General features: G+C 41.4%; 1 protein-coding gene across 1 annotated transcript in view; it reads right to left on the bottom strand.

The window, feature by feature from the left end:
- CPSF3 (cleavage and polyadenylation specific factor 3) overlaps positions 1–20,430 on the bottom strand; it is a 710,232-nt gene that overhangs the window by 622,120 nt on the left and 67,682 nt on the right. Inside the window, exons 3-4 of the mRNA XM_044079083.1 lie at positions 16,234–16,331; positions 389–517 (exon numbers count right to left, since the gene is read on the bottom strand). Coding sequence (XP_043935018.1) covers positions 389–517; positions 16,234–16,331 — 227 coding nt within the window. The remainder of the gene's footprint in view (positions 1–388; positions 518–16,233; positions 16,332–20,430) is intronic.

Raw genomic sequence — 20,430 nt, forward strand, 5'->3', positions numbered from 1 at the left:
ACCTCAAATTGTAGCTGTCTTTTCACAAAGCTGCACACTATACATGCCTTACTTACGCTCCAAGTTCAATGAACTCTACAGCTTCATTCCTGAATTAGTGCTACCTCATATGTTTCATTCTTTAAAGGGCTTTCTTTGAAATACTGAAATTGTCAATATCTATTGTTTGGATGAACTAAACATTAACTGACTGAACTGCATCGTTCCACTGATAACATAGACTTAACCTAACCTTGTGGTTACTACAAGTAGAAAAGGTAATCAATTTGATAGCAAAAAAAAAAAAAAGACAATTCTAATTTACTAAATGGAGTTTACTGTCACATTTTCACTTTATCATCTTCTATCTGCATCTGATTCTGTCCTTACAGCACAAATTACAACTTACCTGACTTTTACATAATCCGACAGAAGCCATCGGTAAATGGCTTTTGAAGCATGAGTCATGAAGGTTCGACCTTTGAAGCTGGTCTTCTGCAAGAACCATGGCAATGCACCACAGTGATCCAAGTGGAAACTGTTAAAAAGAAAACGCACATACACTTTTGAGGAAACAGACAATTTTTTATGCTCAGATTGAGCAGAAATAAAGCTTTAATGCTCATTAAAATGCTCACATTTCATAACCTATAACAAGCAGCCAGACAAGCCAAAATAAACATCACTGCTATGTTCACTTTACATTTGTTCACTAATGTTAGAAAATGATACATCAAGTGGACACACTGTGGGCAAATGTAACTTTGGAAATTTTTGCACACTGCGTTTTGTTTAATGCTCTGTCATCATCCTGTATGTTTACATTTTTGGAAACTACAAAATAAACACTAAAGACAAGACTATTAACTTGATCGTCATGTAGAAGATATTGACAAATAATTATAGATTTTTAACACGAGAGATAATCTGAATTATCACGCATGCAAGAACTGTCAAACAATGCCCTCCCGAAACTGCAAAAGTATAAGCTAACACACCAACATAACTATCCATACAGCTAAAGTGGTCATGAGTTCAAAAATTCAGAGAACGGTGCAATCTCAACACTTCAGTCTGAAATTTCACTTACCTGCAGTTCACACTCCCAACTGACAAAAAAAATTGAAACTTACTCCAAGAACACACCCCAAGTTGTACTTGCATTGCTGTCTGCTGACCTTGAGGTTTCTGACATAGTTGAAGAAGGCCTTGTGGTTATGGCCATCTCTCACTTGGGATGGTGTATAATCAACCTCAAAATTGGCTTGTTTGACCTAATTATCCCTCTTAGTTTCATCTATAATAGCTAAAAGAACGGCAAATGTGTTGTCAGAATTGATAGATATGGATCAAAGTTTCTGGAGGGGAGGCAAACATTTGACAACATTAATAGAACAATGACGGCCTAGAGGGAAGCAGAATGTAAGAAAATACCACTGTTGTTGGTGGGTTTTGATGCACAGAAATCATCTGACAGAGTAAGTTGGGATTTTATGAGTAGGGCAATGGAAGCATCTGCATTCCCTGATACAATAATAAAGTTAATTAGTGGGATACAGGAGAGATTAGAGGCAAAAATTAAAGAGGGAGGGTTCCTCTCTGATAACTTATGTCTGAACAGTGTAACCAGTCAGGGATGTCCTCTTCCCCTTCGTTATTTACATTGTATTTAGAGCCATTGGCCAAGAAAATAAGTTGCTCAGAAATTCAAGGATACAATTCCTATGTTAATAACAAAACTTGGTTTTATTTGTAGACAACATTATTCCATACCTGATAAAGCCAGAAAAGGACGTCTCAATGTTGTGGAACATTTATAAACTGAAAAGAAAGTGAAACTGTTTCATAAAGTTATGAAGATAAAACAAAGGCGATAATTGTAAACTATGTGCTCATACATGAATTGTTTCAGTATTACCCATATTTAGGGGGACATGATAAAATTAATTATTTATGAGTATGGGTAAAAAAGGATTTTGTTATGGCAAGCTAAGGATATGTGAGAAGACACTAAAAAAAGATAATACAAAAACTGAGAAACTGGAAGCTCTTGCTTATGGATATGTTTAGCAAGACACAAGCAATGAAAACATTTTCAGTCCCTTTAGTTTTATATACAGGTCAGTAATACATTTTTTTTTTTTTTATCAACCAGAGGCGAAGTTATGGACAGTAATTAATAAGAAGGTGAATAATATATCTGGATCTGGGAGGAGAGAGGGCAAAGGTCAAGTGGGATAAGTCGAGCCTTCCAATAGAACAAGGTGTTTTAGGGTTTCCTGATTTGAAGGGATATTTCAGAACTACACAGTTAAAGCTCATATATATCACAAGCAGAAAGGTATAATTATTCAAAGTGGAAAGGGATGATGAAGTAAGGGAGAAATTCAAGAAATAAGGAGAGACTGGAATTTTGGATGCAGATCCTTAAGGAAAATAACAGCCATACAGAATATCATATTCATAAAGCAGTAGAAAGTATGCTAAGAACCAAGCCAAATGTAAGAATGAAGAAAGGAAATTCTGCTGATAGGGATGACTGCAAATAGGGGTAAAGACAATAAGCAAGAGGGGGCTGGAATCAACTGGAGAAAACTGGCAAGGGAAAGTACAGTTGTGTACACTTACCATAAATGTAGATGTTAGAGTGTATTCACTGTTGCAGTCCTCACATATGGGTTATCCGGCTTCCGGTAGCCCTCAGTCGGCCCGAATACCAGAGTCCTTGGTATATGACGTCGGCTGCCGCCGGTTGTAAAACTGATGTCAGTACGTCAGGTATAAAGGGAGGCAGCCGACGCCATTTCCTCAGTTTTTCTTGCCATAACTGTCAGGAGCTCCCAAAAGAAGGCTAACCCAGGAATGGTAGCACCCTGGACACGTCATACAAAAAATAAAAATCTATAGTCTGTGCCTTAGGAAAAAAGAGGGAATGAAGGGTGGGAAACCAGGACTGCAACAGTGAATACACTCGAACATCTACATTTATGGTAAGTGTACACAACTGTACTATGTTCTTAGTGTTTCACTGTTGCATTCCTCACATATGGGTTGATTCCCAAAGCCCAGTAAGGAGACTTATGGGGGAGGATCACAGATTAAGGGTTGGGTTAGGAGGACCTGCAAAATCAGCCCTGGATTTAGAAAACAAAGGCAGATTGAAACGCTTTGTGAAAGTTAAGGACAGAAGACCAAGTAGCTGCTTCTAGAATGTCCTTAGTAGGCACACCTCTCAGAAAGGCTGCAGAGGTAGAGGCTGCTCTAGTAGAATGGGTCCTAATACCCTGAGGGGGAACCTTACCATGATGCAGGTAACAAAAGTGAATACAATGAGCAATCCATTTGGAGATGGTTTGTTTTGAAATAGCTTTACCCTGAGCCCCAGGAGCAAAACTAACCAACAACTGTTCAGATTTTCGAAAGGATTTAGTCCTATCTAAGTAAGAATTTTAGCTGCCTATGCACATCAAGAGAGTGCAGAATCCTTTCCTCTTTATTTTGGGGATTACTGAAAAATGTAGGCAGGTGAATAGACTGGTTAAGGATTAAACTGGAAACCACCTTAGGCATAAATGAGGGATTAGTTCTCAGAGAAACCCGATCTGAGTGAAAAATAATGAAAGGTTCTACTGCCATTAAGGCTTGCAGCTCAGAAGTAATAGCTAAAAGGAAGGCAGTCTTCCAGGATAGAAACTTCAAATCTGCAGAGGCAGCTGGTTTAAAGGGAGACAGAGTAAGTTTTTCCAGGACAAAATTAAGATCCCAAGCAGGAGTAGGAGCTCTTCTGGGAGGTCTAAGATTACTAGCTCCCCTCAGGAACTGCTTCATCAAGGGGTGAGAAAAAAATGGGTTGCTCAAAAGAACAATGAGCCAAAATTGCTGAAGTGTGAATTTTGATTGAAGAAAAGGAAATTCCACCATTAAGCAATCCTGCTAGGTAGTCAAGAATGAGTGAAAGAGAAGGATGAGAAGAGTCTTCTCCTTTAGCTAGCATCCAAGAGCAAAATCTTTTCCATTTATCTGCATAGGATTTTCTTGTGCTAGGCCTCCTGGCCTCACAAAGAACTTCAACCTGTTGGGAAAGATTTAAAGTATTAGTTAGGCAGTTAAATGCAGAGTTTGAAGATGAGGATGAAGGAACTTTCCCCATTCCTGAAACAACAGATCTGGTACCAGGGGAAGATGCCAAGGCTGAGCCTGTGAAAGGCTGTGAAGGAGAGGATACCAATACTGCCTGGGCCAATCTGGAGGTATCAGAATAGCCTTTGGCTTTTCGTCCCTTATCTTTAGTAGCACTCAGGGAAGAAGAGGCAGAGGGAATGCATAAACTGAGAGATGTGTCCATGGGAAGTACAATGCATCCACCCTCCAGGCTTTGTTGTGAAACTCCCTGGTGCAGAAGGTTGGAAGGAGGAGATGATTGGTGGAGAGGAGAAAAGATCCACTTCTGGGGTGCTCCAACGATGAGTGATGTGATAGAAAATGTCCCTGTTCAGTTGCCACTCGTGAAGATCCAGAACATGTCTGCTCAAATGAGCCGCCAAAGAGTTTAGCCTCCCTGGAAGATACTGGGCTATTAGATGTAAGCCCATGGATGCTGCTATGGACCATAGTCTCATGCTTTGTCTGCACAAGGGGTAAGAGTGAGTCCCCCCTTGCTTGTTGATGTACCACATGACCGTGGTATTGTCTGTCCTGATCAGCAGAGTCCCAAGGTAGAGTAGGTCCCTGAAAGCCAGCAAGGCCTGCTGCACTGCCATCAATTCTTTTAAGTTTATGTGCAGATGAATCTGCTGAGTGCTCCAAGTCCCCTATATGCCCTTGCCCTCCAGATGAGCCCCTCATGCAACATCTGAGGCATCTGTGGTGAGAGTCTGGCTGGCAGGTGGTGGGCGGAAAGGCAGACCCTTGTTCTGAGAACAAGCTGTTGGCCACCAGAGGAACTCCATTTGTAGATAGGGAGTCAGGGGAAGAATCAAGTCTCTAAGTCCTGTGTGTGCTGACACCAAAGATTCTTGAGGTACCAATGAAGTTTTCTCATATGCAGCCTTGCATATGGGATCATCAAAATACATGAAGCCATGAACCCCAGTGCTTGCAGACAGCTGGGTCAAGCTTGCCAAGTTCATGAAGTAAGCGGAAAGATCTTTTTGCTTCTGTTGAGGGAGGAATACCATCAGGGTGGCTGTATTCAAACTCGCTCCCAGGAAAACAATCTCCCTTGAAGGAACCGACTTTGACTTCTTTTTGTTGAGAGTGTAACCCAAAGAGGCGAGAATGTTCTGGGTAGTTTGCTTGAATGAGACAGTCGTCCAGGTAAGGATAAATCTGAATGTTTCTCTGCCTGCAAAAAGAAATGGCTGGAGCCAGGCACTTCGTAAAACCTCTGGGAGCAGTAGATAAGCCAAAGGGCAATGCAGAGAATTGAATGTTTTGCTTCCCAGCCCTGAAGTGAAGGAAAGTACAGTTTTGTACCTACCATAAATGTAGATGTTCGAAGATCCACATTGCTGCAGTCCTTACACTTGGGTAGTCCGCTGTCCTCGGTCGGCCCGAATATCAAAGTATAAGGCTGACGTCGGTCAAGGCGCATTTGACTGACATCAGGACGTCAGGGTACAAATGCGCATGACCGACGTCATATCCTCAGTCTTTTCTTGCCCCAGATGTCAGAAGACCCTAAAAATAAAGGTCAAAACCAAAAGACAGCAAACAAACAACCAACCACCCTTGCACTAATTATATGTACAATATATACAATATACACAATATGTACAACCCAACCCACACAACCACCTCTAACTACAGAGGGGAAGGAGGGAGGGTAAATTGGACTGCAGCAATGTGGATCTTTGAACATCTACATTTATGGTAGGTACAAAACTGTACTATGTTCTTCATCTCACATTGCTGCAGTCCTTACACTTGGGTAGAATCCCAAAGCAGAGGTAAGGGAGGATGGCTAACTACAACGAAGCAGGAGCTGCCAAAATGCCCTGCAAAACAGCAGTGGCAAAACCAGCCCTGGATTTAGAGTAAAGTGGCAGGTGATAATGCCTAGAGAAAGTATGCACTGAACTCCAAGTAGCTGCCTCCAAAATATCCTTGGTTGCCACTCCCTCAAAAAGCTGTTGAAGTGGCAGTAGCCCTAGTGGAATGAGGCCTAATCCCAGCTGGAATCTCCTTGCCATGATGGGAATAACAGAAAGCAATGCAAAACCCAATCCACTTAGAAATAGTTTGTTTTGACACAGGCTTGCCCTGAGAACTCAAAGCAAAAGAAACAAACAACTGCTGAGACTGCCTGAACCCTTTAGTTCTGTCCAAATAATAACGCAACTGCCTGTGTACATCTAAAGTGTGCAAAATCTTTTCCCCTTTATTTTGGGGATTTGCATAAAAAGTAGGCAAATGAATAGTTTGGTTTAAAGCCACACTAGAAACCACCTTAGGCATAAAAGAAGGATTAGTACGTAATGATACCCTATCCTTATGGAAAATCAAGAAAGGCTCAACCGCCATAAGGGCCTGCAATTCAGAAACCCTTCTTGCAGAGGTAATGGCCAACAAAAAAGCAGTCTTCCATGACAAATATTTCAACTCAGAAGTAGCTGCAGGCTCAAAAGGTTGTAGAGTGAGTTTCTCCAACACAAAATTGAGATCCCAAGCAGGAGTAGGAGCTCTTCGTGGGGGTCTTATATTCTTTGCCCCTCTAAGAAATTGCTTGAACAAAAGGATGAGAAAACAATGGTGGGTCGCAATCATAGTGAGCCGAAATTGCTGCAGCATGAACTTTAATAGAAGAGAAAGACAAACATTTGTCTAGTAACTCAGTAAGATATTGAAGAGCCACACACAAATTAGGCTCAGAAACATCAAAATCTTTTGCTGCACTCCAAAATAAAAATCTCTTCCATTTGTCTGTGTACACTTTCCTTGTACTAGGCCTTCTAGCTTCCAAAATAACATTCAAAACTTGCTGAGGAAGTGGAGGCCCACTATGGTTCAAAACAGAATATGCCAGGCTGTTAGGTGCAGAGAGTGAAGCTTGACATTGAGCAAATGGCTGTCCTCCTGTGACAACAGGTGTGGAATCGAAGGCAAAGGCCATGGAGGCATCCGTACCAGACTTCTCAGTAATGGGTACCAGTGCTGTCGAGGCCAATCTGGAGCTATTAAAATCATCCTTGGCTTGTCCTGTCTGACCTTTAGAAGTACCTTTGGGAGGAGAGGCAGAGGTGGAAAGGCATACACATGAAGATTGCTCCAATTGAAAGAAAGAGCATCCACTCTCCAAGCTGTGGGATGAAACCTTTTTGTGCAAAACTTTGGCAGCTGATGGTTTAGTGGAGAAGCGAACAGATCTATGTCTGGAGTTCCCCATGACACTGTCAATTTCTGAAATACATGAGGATCCAATTTCCACTCGTGGGGATCCATAATTGTCTGCTCAACACATCTGCTAAGGAGTTCTGTGCTCCTGGCAGAAACCTTGCCTGAAGATTGAGCTGTAAACTGAGAGCAGTCTCCCACAAAATCATTGCTTGCCTGCATAGAGGATAAGAATCGTTCCCCTTGCTTGTTGATGTACCACATGACAGTTGTGTTGTCTGTTAGAATCAACACCTGCCCTGGAAGAAGTAATTCCTTGAAAGCTATTAATGCAAACTGGACTGCTAACATCTCCTTCATGTTGATATGTAGATGTTGTAGTCTGGCAGGCCACTTGTCTTGTATCCACTTTCCATTTAGATGAGCTCCCCAAGCTTTGTCTGAGGCATCTGTCGTTACAATCTGACTCGCCTCTGGCCGGGTCACAGAGAGTCCCTTGTTTAGGTGACATTCCTGAGCCCACCACAAAAATTCCTTTTGAATGCAAGGTATTATTTGAATGACAGTGTCCAGATCCTGGCAGTGCTGTGTCCATACATTTGTGAGATACCATTGTAGCTTCCTCATATGCAGTTTGGCATTGGGAAGCACCAGAATACAAGATGCCATGAACCCTAAGGCTTGAAGGACTGTCCTTGCAGTCAGCCCGGACTGATGAGATAGTTGATGGAAGTAAAGGGATAGACTCTTTTGTTTGTCCGGGGTTAAAAAGGCCATCTGGGATGCTGTATTCAGTCTCACACCCAGAAAGCACATGTCCTGAGAGGGTACTAGACTGGACCTTATTTCGTTCACAGAATACCCCAGGCATCTTAGCACTGCTATCACATATTCCAAATGATGAAGAAGCTCTTCCCTTCCTTGAGCCAGAATCAGGCAGTCGTCCAAATAAGGATAGATCTGTATTCCTTTTAGCCTGAAGAAAGCTATCACTGGAGCCAGAACTTTCGTGAACACTCTGGGCGCAGTAGATAAGCCAAAGGGCAATGCCGAGAACTGATAGTGAGAAGTCCCAGCCCGAAAACGCAGATACTTCCTGCAACTTAGTCTGATAGGAACATGAAGGTAAGCCTCCTTGAGATCTAAAGTTCCCATCCAATGATCTTTGCCCAGCAGAGGTAAAAGCTGCTGCAACGTCAACATTTTGAACTTGGGAATGTCCAGATAAGTGTTGAGGATAGATAAATCCAAAATTGGTCTCCACGTGTTCCCCTTCTTTGGTACTAGGAACAGGCGAGAATAAAATCCTAGGCCCACTTCTGGCATAGGGACCGGCTGTATGGCCCCTATTTGGAGCAACAGAGAAACTTGCTTGTGAGCCTCTATTCTTTGTTGAGGAGGAACGTCTGGCATGCCTTTGAAAGGAGGCAAGGTATGGAAATAAAACCTGTAGCCGTGGTGTATGATATCCAATACCCATCTGTCTTGGGTAATTAAACTCCAATTTTCTTTGAAAAGTGCCAACCTTCCTCCCAAAGGTGCTGCCAGACGAGAAGGCTCTGGCAGCTAAAAAGGTAGGTCATTGGGTCTGTTTACGAAAGGACTGACCCCTGCCCTCACCTGAAGACTGTGCAGGAGAACTCCCTGTTCTAGGCCTAAAAGAGCCCTGAGCTCTGCCCCTACCATGTCTAGATCTACCCCTAGACTGGGAATCATAAGAAGGATACGTCCACCCCTTAGTAGGCCAATTTCTACTAAACTTTGGAGGCTGGACCTGCAAAAAACTTTAACAGTCTGCATAGACTTAGCCTTGTCTTCCATTTTCTTTAAAACTGCCTCAACAGGAGAACCAAACAACACGTCAGATTGCAAAGGAGCATCTAAAATCCTTGTTTTAACATGGTCAGACAAATTCTGATCCCTCAGCCAGGCGTGCCTGCGAAGAACTGACCCAGTGGCAGCCACCCTAGACGAGGCCTGTACAGCATCAAAACCACATTGCAAAGAATGCTTACCCACCTGTTCAGAAACATGTACTAAATCTTGCAACTCTTTACAATCAATACCTTCTGCCAGAGCATCAACCTTAGCCTTCAATTGTGAAAGGAGATAGTTTTGGTATTTCAACATGTGAAACTGGCAATTCAAAGCCCTCATAGCAAGAGTGGAAGAAGTATAAACTTTCTTTCCCCATCTATCCAAGGCCCTGGCCTCTTTGTCTGCAGGAACCAGATTCTTTACAACAGAAGCCTTAACACCTTTAGGCCCCTGGCTAACAGTTTCTGGGTCTGCCCTAGGACTCTTAAAAAGAAACTTATGAGCTTCAGGCACCCTGTAATACCTATCCGGTTTAACAGGAGCAGGAGGCAAAGAATCAGGATTAAGAGAAGCCTCTGTAAAACATCTTCCACTACATCCAAAACAGGAGGTATAGCCAAAGGCCTATGCTGGGGTAAAACAAAAATTCCCTAAGCCTTTTCCTGGAATCAGAGAAGTCCTGACCTTCCCACTTAAAATGCTCCCTCATGGAATGAAGAGTTTCTGAAAAAGAAAAATCCTCAGGAGGAGAAGCAGAAGGAGTAGAATCATCCACATCAGAATCAGAATAAGGAGAGTACTCCTGCAAGTCTTCAGCCGAAGACTCTGAAACATCTGAAGCCTGCTCAAAACTCCCTAGCTCAGGCTCCACCCTAGGTCTCTTATCAGGAGGGGGCATAGAACCCCTAATCAAAGTAATCAAATCTTCTGCCATTTTAAGCATATGCTTCTAGGGCACAGTTCCAGAAGAACTAGGGGTGACACCAACTGAAGCTGAACCTGGCCTGCCTCTGGGAGAAGCCTTTGAAACAGAAGGAGAGGGCCTAGCCACCCTAGGAAGGGAGGGGAGTATAGTAACTTGAGAAGCCCCCTCAGCCTGACCTGCCTCCTGAGAGGCCACATCTTGCAATAATAAAGTCTCACCCTGAGAACCCAAAGAAACCTCCGGTGGAGCCACCGGCTCCACCGACACCTCTAAAGAACCGGTGTCCGGTACAGACGGTTCTTCTAGCCTAGGCTTAACTGCTTTGTCCTTGCGCTTCTTCGAAGAAGCGGGCGTCGGAGCATCCGATGGCATTTTATAATTGCACCGCTTCCCAAAGACTAACCTGGCACAATCCAACCTTCTCTTTATAGTGCGTTTATTGAATCTAGCACAAGAGCGACAGCCAACAACGTCGTGCTCAGGCCCTAAGCAAGGAATACACAAAGTATGATAATCTCTATGCGGTATCTGTTTCCCACAAGAAATGCAATTATTGACTTTTTCTGACATCCGGTAAATCACTGAGGCAAGAAAAAACTAAAATATTCCCCAACGGGGTATTTAGCCAACTTTGAACTCGGTCTGAAACTTCGAAATCGAAAAATCTCAGAACGCCAACCGGCACTTGCAATGCTGCTTCTGCATCGGACCATGCGGCAAAAAAGACTGAGGATATGACGTCGGTCATGCGCATTTGTACCCTGACGTCCTGATGTCAGTCAAATGCGCCTTGACCGACGTCAGCCTTATACTTTGATATTCGGGCCGACCGAGGACAGCGGATTACCCAAGTGTAAGGACTGCAGCAATGTGAGATGAAGAACATCTGCCTGCAACTTTCCCTTATTGGGATGTGCAGACAAGCCTCCTTGAGATCCAAAGTTACCAGCCATGAATCCTTGCCCAGCATTGGTAGTAATTGTTGATGGGTGAGCATCTTGAATTTGGGAATCACCAGAAAAGTGTTTAGAATAGACAGATCAGAATAGGGAGCCATGTGCCCCCTTTCTTGGGTACTAGAAAAAGCCTTGAATAAAAACCTAGGCTTGCCCGTTTTGCAGGAACTGGCTCTATAGCCCCCATAAGTCAGTAGAAAATAAATTTGAGTTTCTACCACTGTTCTGAGAGTTCTGGGTATGTCTGGGTATCCTTGGAAAACTGGGAAGGTGTGAAAGTAAAACTTATAACCTTGGTTTACTATACTGAGCACCCATTTGTCGTCTGTGATGGTAGACCATACCTCTGCGAACCTGGCTAACCTTCCCCCCAAAGGAAACCCAGGGTCTGCAGAGGTAGGCACAAGAAGGCCGGAGTCATTGAGAATGTTTGCTTTGGGAAGCTGGCTTAGAACTCCCTGATTTAGCAGAAGAAGAATGCCATTGTTTAGCCCTTTGAGGAGCAGAAGCCTGCCCCCTGGAAGATCTGAAACCCCTAGGCCTAGAGCAACCCTGCTTGCCACCAAGGAAAGACTAATTCTTGGAAGGATAATGCCTACTAAACCGAGGAGGCTGAACATGAAGGAAATCTTTTACACCTTGCATAGATTTTGCCTTATCCTCCAACTTCTTTAGTACCTCCTCAGCCTTATTACCAAAAAGATTGTTCTTGTGCAAAGGACCATCCAGCAATTTAGATTTAACTGGTTCAGAAAAAGGCTGCTCCCTGAGCCAAGCATGCCTTCTAATTATGGAACCAGTGGCTGCTCCTCTGCAGGAAACCTTCAAAGTGTCAAAACCACAATGAAGTCAATGTTTATTAACTAAAGTGGCAGAATTTAGTAAGTCTTGTAAATCTTTGATCTCCATCATGGAAGGAATATCTCCAAGTTTAGCCTTAATAGCCTCCAAAGTATGCTGCTGATACTTAAGCATGAGAAAAAGACAATTCACGGATCTAATGGCAAGAGCTGCAGAAGTATAGACTTTTTTACCCCACCTGTCCAAAGCCCTAAATTTCTTATCAGAAGGCACAAAAGTAGCCTTAACACCCTTGGGGCCTTGAGAAATAATTTCTGGATCAGCAGTAGGGTTTTTAAAAAGGATTTGATGAGATTCAGGAACCCTGTAATACCTATCGGGTTTTCTGGGAGCAGGAGGAACAGAATTAGGGGTTAAAGAATTTTCCAAGAAAACATCATCCACAACTTCCAAAACTGGAGGTATAGCCAGAGGCTTACACTGTGGCAAATCTAAAAATTCCCCGATTCTTTTCTTAGACTGTGGAAAATCCTGACATTCCCATTTAAAATGCTCCCTAAGAGTATTCAAAGTATCCCCGAAGGAAAAATCCTCTGGAAGGGAGGTAGAGGGGATAGAGTCCTCAGTATCAGAATCATCAAAGCCAGAAAAAAGTTGAGAATTTCCTTCTTCACCAGCAGACATACTGGAAATCTCAAAATCTGAGACAGACAAAACATCAGGAGATAATTCCCTAGCCCTCTTTGAAGGGGGGGGGGTGAGAGCCACTAATCAGGGAAAGAAGGATCACCAGCCATCTTTACAACTGGGACTGAGGTACTGGAGGGGAGGCCGACGCCTGCTTGTGAGTAGGTTTGCAGATGGAAGGTTTACTAGCAATCCGGAGGGACTCGGGAGGCCTAGCAACTGCAGAAGTCTGAATTAAGGTAGTCAGTCTGGTTCTGGTCTCATGTCAAAAAGAAGAGGCATCAGAAGCCGGTGCCTGCAAAGTGGCTCCGGACCCATCTGAGGTGGCGACAGGTAGAGGGTCTGAAGACGAAATAGCAGCCTGTGGCATGGAGGACTCCATAAAGGTCTCAGCAGAGGCTTGCGGCTGAAAATCTGCAGACTGCAGGTGCTGCAAAAGCGCCTCACTGACAATCACTGTGCTGACGACCAATTTCACCAGTGCATTGTCAGTAAATTTAACCCTAGGCTTGTCGCGGGTCCTTGTCTTTGCGCTTCCTAGGTATATCCAAAGTCAGGAGACCAGAAGACGCCATACCGATGAACGTAGGCCAGACTTCGAAATGCTTATACAAAATCTTAGTTCTACGGTGTATGGTACGCAGGTTAAAGGAAGCACAGAGACTGCAGTTTGGGACGTCGTGCTCAAGGCCCAAACAAGTTATACAATAGGAATAGAAATCACGGTGCGGAATCTGTTTTCCACAGGCAAGACAGATATTAACTTTATCGGACATTGGTTAAAGCAAGAAAAGAGGATCCCCAACAGGGTACTTATCTGAATGAGTCTTCAACTTGGTAGTCGGAAAGCGAAACGAAGGTAAAAGGCCGACCAGCACTAGTGCGAATTGCATCTGCTTCGGGCTCCGCAGCAAGAAAGACTGAGGAAATGGTGTCGGCTGCCTCCCTTTATATCTGATGTACTGACATCAGTTTTACAACCGGCGGCGGCCGACATCATATACCAATTACTCTGGTATTCGGGCCAACTGAGGGCTACCAGAAGCTGGATAACCCATATGTGAGGACTGCAACAGGGAAACACGAAGAACATCCAAGGTACTGGGAGCAAATAACTAGAGAGGGAAAGGTAACAGAATGGGAAGAGGCTGAGAAGAGATATGCACTGCAGGCTTGAAACTACCTTCCCTACCGGGGACTGAAATCAGAGTATAAACAAAGAGAAGTGGTTAGGGGAATTCTAAGGGAAAGACCTGCTCTGGTAGAGTTTTTAGTGGAATCTAGAGCAGAAGCTGCTATTAAAAAAAAAAAAGGATAATTAGTAAGGCATAGAAAATATTGCACAATAACTATAGGAATCAATCACAGGAGGTTAGAAAACAATGGAAAGAGACTGGATAAGCAATTCACAATGAAACAATGGGAGGATATACATGTTTGGCTTCCTGGCTCTCACATATGCAACAAAGTCTGGAAGATTAAGGATTTCTGCATGGAAGTGTTTGCATACATTTTTATATCCAAAGCAGATTCCAAACAATTTTTCCTCAGGAAGACGGCAAATGTTGGAGGTGCAATGGAGAAGAAAGAAGTAACTGGGAACATATGTTTTGTGAGTATAATATGTTGGCAGACTTTAAAATTTCGCTATAGAGTACTGTCAGAAATACTGGGTGATCAAATGGGTGTAAATAAAGAAATTATTTTTTTGAGCTGGGATAGAGTATCTGAATTGTCAAGACATAGTAATTCCCTGTTAAGATTAATTCTGGTAGCGGTCACAAAAGCAATTGCAAGAAAATAGAAATCAAAGTTTAAACCCACTATACTTGAAGTAGTGAATATTTTAAACATATAAAAAAAAACTGGAAGTGGGCTCTTTAGAAAAGGGTAGAAGCAAACTATATAGGAAAAATATAAACTGTAGAAACAATATGTGCAGAATAACATTTTGGAGGAAGAGTGATGTTTAAGAAAAAGGCAGGCACTGAGAAATTTATGTAATGTTGGATTGATAATAACTGTATAAAATCATGTATGTGATGTATAATGTTTGTAATTCCGAAAATGTTAACATGGTTTGTTTTCCTTTATATAATTGTTCATTTGCCTAGGTCTTAAGTGACAGTTCAATAAAAATGTTAACAAAAGAGAGGGAGGAATTTGTATTCATGAAGACCAAGAATCTCTGTGCCTACAGATTTGAGGCTGCATAGAATTCCCAGTCTATAAACAGGCAATTAAAGTATCTCTGGAGTAGGGTGTTAGGCTGGATGGCAAGTGACTCCAGTATGTCCAAGTATGCACTGTGGGCTTCTTGGGACATTGAGGGTAACCTATTGGTGATATGGATTGGTACGGATTTTGTCTATGGTGCTCTGCACATGAAGGAAATCCAGCACGTCATCCTGTCTGACCAAATTACAAGTATGCTTGTTAATGATGTATACTGAGACACCTCCACCTTCAGCCTTCATCTGTGCAGCTACTGGTCTAACAGTGAAAAAGGCACTAAAACCGGTCTTGTAATTGCACAGATGCATGAGGAGGGCAGGTAGGAGAGTATTTTTTTTTTAATTTAAGTTCCTGGCATTGAAAAGTAACACCATGAGGTTCACTGGAGTTGATTTTGCTATGTCGGTAGGTTTGCCAAATTTGGTATTGCCTAAAATAGGCACTAGAGGGAGTGGATAAAGTTTTAGCCAGTATTCAAAAGTCTACAGGGGACAGGTGCAGACCACCTTTGGCAAAGCAAAGTGGTCGGTTAGCTACGTTCTCCCAAGCTGACAAATTTGGGATCCCCATTAGAATGACAGTCATTTGTTAAAATTAATCATCTTTTTTTATATTGTGGCATCGTCCTTGGTGATGGTAATATGCTGCTCAATGTCATCTCATATCAGCCTGAGAATCACAGTGGGAGAGAGCTCCATAACCTCTTTCTTCATGCAGTTCAGGGAGGTACACCTCAAGTCACTTACATCTACATGGATTATGATGTAATCATACTGGTACCAGAGTGCATGCATGACTTGGCAGATCATGGTTCCAGATAAGCAACTAACCATTATCTTCTGCTTGTTTAATCTGGTTAGAGGTGCATCAGTATGTCTTGCAATGGAGTCCCCTATGACTAGAATTCTAGGAAAAGTGTTTGCTTGCCTTAGGGGCTCAGTATTTGGGACACCATTGAGAGTGAATGCATGTGTGGTGTTAGGTGGACAATGAAAAAAGCAGCAAATCTGAGATCCAGCAACAGGAGATCCACATCAACAAAAGCCTTGGCCCAAAGGTTAAACTAGCCACCAGAATCCGGTGATGTGACAGTGCCTGCAGAGGTGCTCCAGTGGAAGGAATAACAATCATGATACCTGTTCCCAAACACCTCGAGGTGCACCACAGACAAAGCTCACTGCCTCAGTCTGTCTCTCCCCCTTTTTCATATTCTTCCAAATCTCTTCTAACTCTGGATTTCTACACCCCAAACACTTCTAATACACATCTCCTCTCCTCCAAGACAAAATACAAAATGCAACACAATTAGGAAAACATTAACATAAAACATCAAAAACATTTTCTTGTTGAACTCTGTTACAAGACTTTCACAGTACAAAATATTTTACCTTATTTTTCTCAGTCATTTGTTTAAGTAAAGGCCAAATGAAAAAAATGCATAACATGAACAATTTAATATGTTATACATTGCTTGGATTTTGTTTAAAACCTGTTACTTACTGACTTATAAGGAGAAGGTCAATCTCGCCGGGATCTATCAAGTCGATATAAGGAAGGGCATCCATCCCTTCCAGGCCTGGATGGATTCCACAATCCAGCTTTAAATGGATACAAAGAGCATATTATTAGTCAAAAAGTTAATTTTGCTCATTTCCTTGATTCACCAATGTCTCAGCAGGGGTGTGATGAACTAGTTGGAATGCTTGCACTAATTTACAATCTAAGAAAGAAAAACATTTCTGAGTTTGTTACATTGGTTTGTTTTGTTACAAAGAAAACAGAAAACAGATGCAGAAGAAACTGAGTTTTCAGAGTTTCTGAGAAAATGTAGGAAGAAAAAAGTATGGTCAACTTCCTTGCCACACAGATCCCCCAACATTCTGAATGTACAGAATAATTATCTAAACTCCACAGCAGAAAAAGAACCAAACAGTTAAGCATCTACCAAAGCACTAAAAATGTGGATGTACACTTTAAATTTAAAAGATTAAATAAATGTAAAGGTGATGCTTCTTTGCTTTATATCCATTATTCTCTCTATATATTTTTGTAACACAAAACCAAAAGCTTACATTTCCTTTAATTTTATTTTTAAAATGGAATTTTTGGATTACATCTGCTTCTATTTCAAATCACAATGCCTACTCAAATAAACTAACCTTTTTCATGGCATGCAACCTTCATGTCGAAACAGAAATTTAAGGACTGGTTTATTAAGAAGTTAAATCAGTTGTATTATTCAACTAAAAGCTGACTATTACAATATTGCTCTATGGAATAAAATTTTAAAAAACAGAACAGGACAGACTCTTTTTAGAGAAGCTGGTTATGTACTTATTTCATTTTTAATGCAAGTACCTTGTTTATCAACATATCCTGGATGAGAAGACCACAAATGTCCTAGAAGATCAAACTTTACAGCCAGTCAGTGTAAACAGCTTAATATTAATAAACCAGAGGAAAACAATATACCCTCAAAAGATAGCACTTTCTGAAGCAAAAAGATCAAATTTGTAATCTAAAATACAATGCTCCAGATTTAGATGGCGTCTTGTCAGAAACTGTTTCCAGTACAGAAAATCAATTCAATCCAAGAGAGGTTTTAATGCTATATTCAAAAAAAAGACCTCCCTTCTGAAAATATTTTATAGCCCTCCCAAAAATGAAACACTAAGGACCCTGAAGCCTGCAGTTCTTACAAAACTAGCATCTCTTTTTAACATTAATCATAAAATGTTAATGTATTCAAATTTGGTTGCTGAAATAGGCCTAATTTCCTTGCAGATACATAAAGATCAGATTGGATTCATGGTTGATGGTAGATCAGCTAGCTATAAAAGATCCCAAGACATTTATCCATAAGAGTAGGAAAAGTCCCCAATATCCTAGCCAAACTTCCCCTAGTAGTAGAAATACCGTCTTGACTGTCCTCTGAAAAAAAGGCCACTAACCTGGTCAATAAAAGATAAATTAGGACTTCCAAGATGGCCGCACACTGATAAGCAGCTTAATTTCAGCTCTCCCGGTCTGAAAAATGAAACAGAGAAAAGGGCCAGTAACTCAGCAAGTTTTAGTAAATTCAGTTACTGGCTAGTAAATACACTGCCTGGATGTTAGCAAAGAAGAAACTTAAAGAGCCTGAAAGAAAATCAAATAGAAACGGTGAAGATAAAATGATGACTGGGAAGAATTCTGCAGCTGTTCAGCAAAAAGCAGTTCAAGCTGCTGCTCTGGTGCAACTCATAGTTTCCAGTAATCTAGAGGAAAAAAAAATAAACTGCATGTGCTCAAAGCTAGTTAAAATAAAACATTGAAAGGTTATATCAACTCAAATAACAAAAAGATTGGAAAAATAGAAGAAGCTTTAAACAGCTATTCAGATGAACTAATAAAGTTATAAAAATCAGAGCTCAAAATGAAGAAAAGGCTGGCTGAGTATGAGACCGCTCATGAAGAGCGGTGTCTAAAATGGCAGAGTTAGAGGACAAAGCATGCAGGGAAAACCTAAGAATTTCTGGTTTACCAGAAAAACTGGAAGAAACTATTACATTTTATGAAGGCACAAATAAGCAACTAGAGAGGTATTCCACTGCAGGATTTCTTAACTAAAAGGGCTTATGTCCCAAACCTGGCCAAGAGAAAGCAGGCAACACCTGCATTAGTAAAGTTGCAATCACATCAGAAGAGTTAAACTGTGACGCAAAGGTAATGCATTAAAAATTAGAGATCACAGACTATTTGTGGAAAATGACTATTCACCATACACCAAGCAGAACATAAGCAAATTTATCCCAGCAATCAGGGAACGTCAACAGGCATGTGTGAAATTCAAACTGCTATATCCAGTGATCTTCAAATTTTTTTTTCCTGGAGGATCAGTCATTTTTTGATGTAGAACAGGCCAAGGGGAAAAAATAAAGAAAGTCTGCCCAACAAAAAGTAAGCCATCAAACAGAAGGGGATACTTTTCATTCTTCTCATAACAAAGTTCATAGATAGATTCTGCTGTCAAAACATTTTCAATGCTGCAAAGGAAAATGCTGAAAGACAGGGAAAAAATAAATAAATAAATAAAAGCTTTGGAGCTAGCTAGAACAACCATGAGTACTTTGGACTTGAACTGGAGTTTACGGTTGGGAGACAGAGAGGAAAAGCAACACTGAATTGATTGAATAAATGTGAGATCATAAAGCATCAATCACATTTGTGAAATGCTGCTTTGCAAGAAAAAGTGGAAATATGTGCAGCTGTCGATTTGGGACAATTGTTCTCATCAGTGGGTTGAATTTCATTATTTGAAGATGTATATAGTTTTCTGCATTTGTTTTAAGTTAATATGTTATGGGGCGGTTTTTTGAGAGTTTTCTTTAATCTTTAAAACAAAAAGTCTTGTAAAATGTGCCACAGGTTCAAATGGAGTTGACAAGAAATAACTACCCTGTCAAACATTAGTGGGTGTATACAACACAAAAGCTAGAAACAGACATTTAAAAAAGTTGGCATATACAACAGGTGAGAATAACAGCTTCTTACAATGGCTACTTAATATTTCGAAACATGAATGGCCTCAAAGGTATAGATAAAAAGGAAAGAACACTGAATTATATTAAAAATGGAGATTGCAAATAGCAGTGCTACAAGAGACAGATTTGTAAAAAAAAATAAGCATACAGATTTGATAAAGAAAGGCTTCTAGGAAGGATATTCAGCAAAGTATCAGGGACAAAGAAAAGGGGAGTACCTGTACTAACTTCTATAGGTGCTCCAATAGTGATAGAAGAGGGAAAAATATAATAAATGATAGATTTGTGGAAGAAAGGGGGTTCTGGAAATGAAGTAGGGTTATGATGGCATGGATTTATATTCCAATTAGTAAAAACTGCAAGAAAAACCTAGCCAAGCTAGATTTTTCACTGCGTGATACATTATTTATTTTTATTTACATTTGTTGACAGGGAGAGTCCGCCTGGACACAGGTCCATTTTCAGCGGAGGCCCGGGGAGAAAAGCTCCACATTAAGTATCATTCGCATTATACAGTTAAAAAACATAGCATTTAAATATAGACATTAGTCCAGTTAAGGGCGTAAGACAAGAAGAAAACAGATGTAAAACAGCTGTAGAACATAGTACAATTTTAAAATATGGTGACATATACTAAACATGGTTACAAATGTAGTTGAGATTCATCAGTGAACAATTGATACAATCTGTTTTTGAGGTACATAACAACCATTAGCAGTTGTTGCTACAAGAAGTTAGTATTATGTGGTAGGTAGCCTCGGAACATGAGTAACCAATCTTGCTAAGAGTAGGTTGTTGATAGGGGGCTGAGAGAGGTAGTGGGGGGGGGGAGTGGATGGTATTAGAGGGGGGGTTGCAAGGGCATATCTGGCAAGTTCTGAAGTGTGATTTTAGTAAGGATTTAAAGTGGGTGCAAGAAGTTACAGAGGTAATTGAGGATGGGAGGGAGTTCCAGAGTTTGGCTATAGTGCAGGAGAATAATACTTCTCCAGCAGAGTTAATGGCTCTTGTGACCTGTAGGAAGTTTTTGTGGCTGGATCTTAGTGGTCTCGTGGTTATGTAGGGTTGGAGTAGATTCTGGAGCGATGGGACTTTTAGTGGTTGGTTTATTAGTTTGTGGGCGAGTGTGAGTTGGTACCATTGAGGGAGGTAGGGGAGCTCTAGCCAGCCCAGT

Source organism: Protopterus annectens, chromosome 1.part1 (genome assembly GCF_019279795.1).
Source record: "Protopterus annectens isolate FY-2018-M chromosome 1.part1, PAN1.0, whole genome shotgun sequence".
Taxonomy (NCBI): Eukaryota; Metazoa; Chordata; order Ceratodontiformes; family Protopteridae; genus Protopterus; species Protopterus annectens.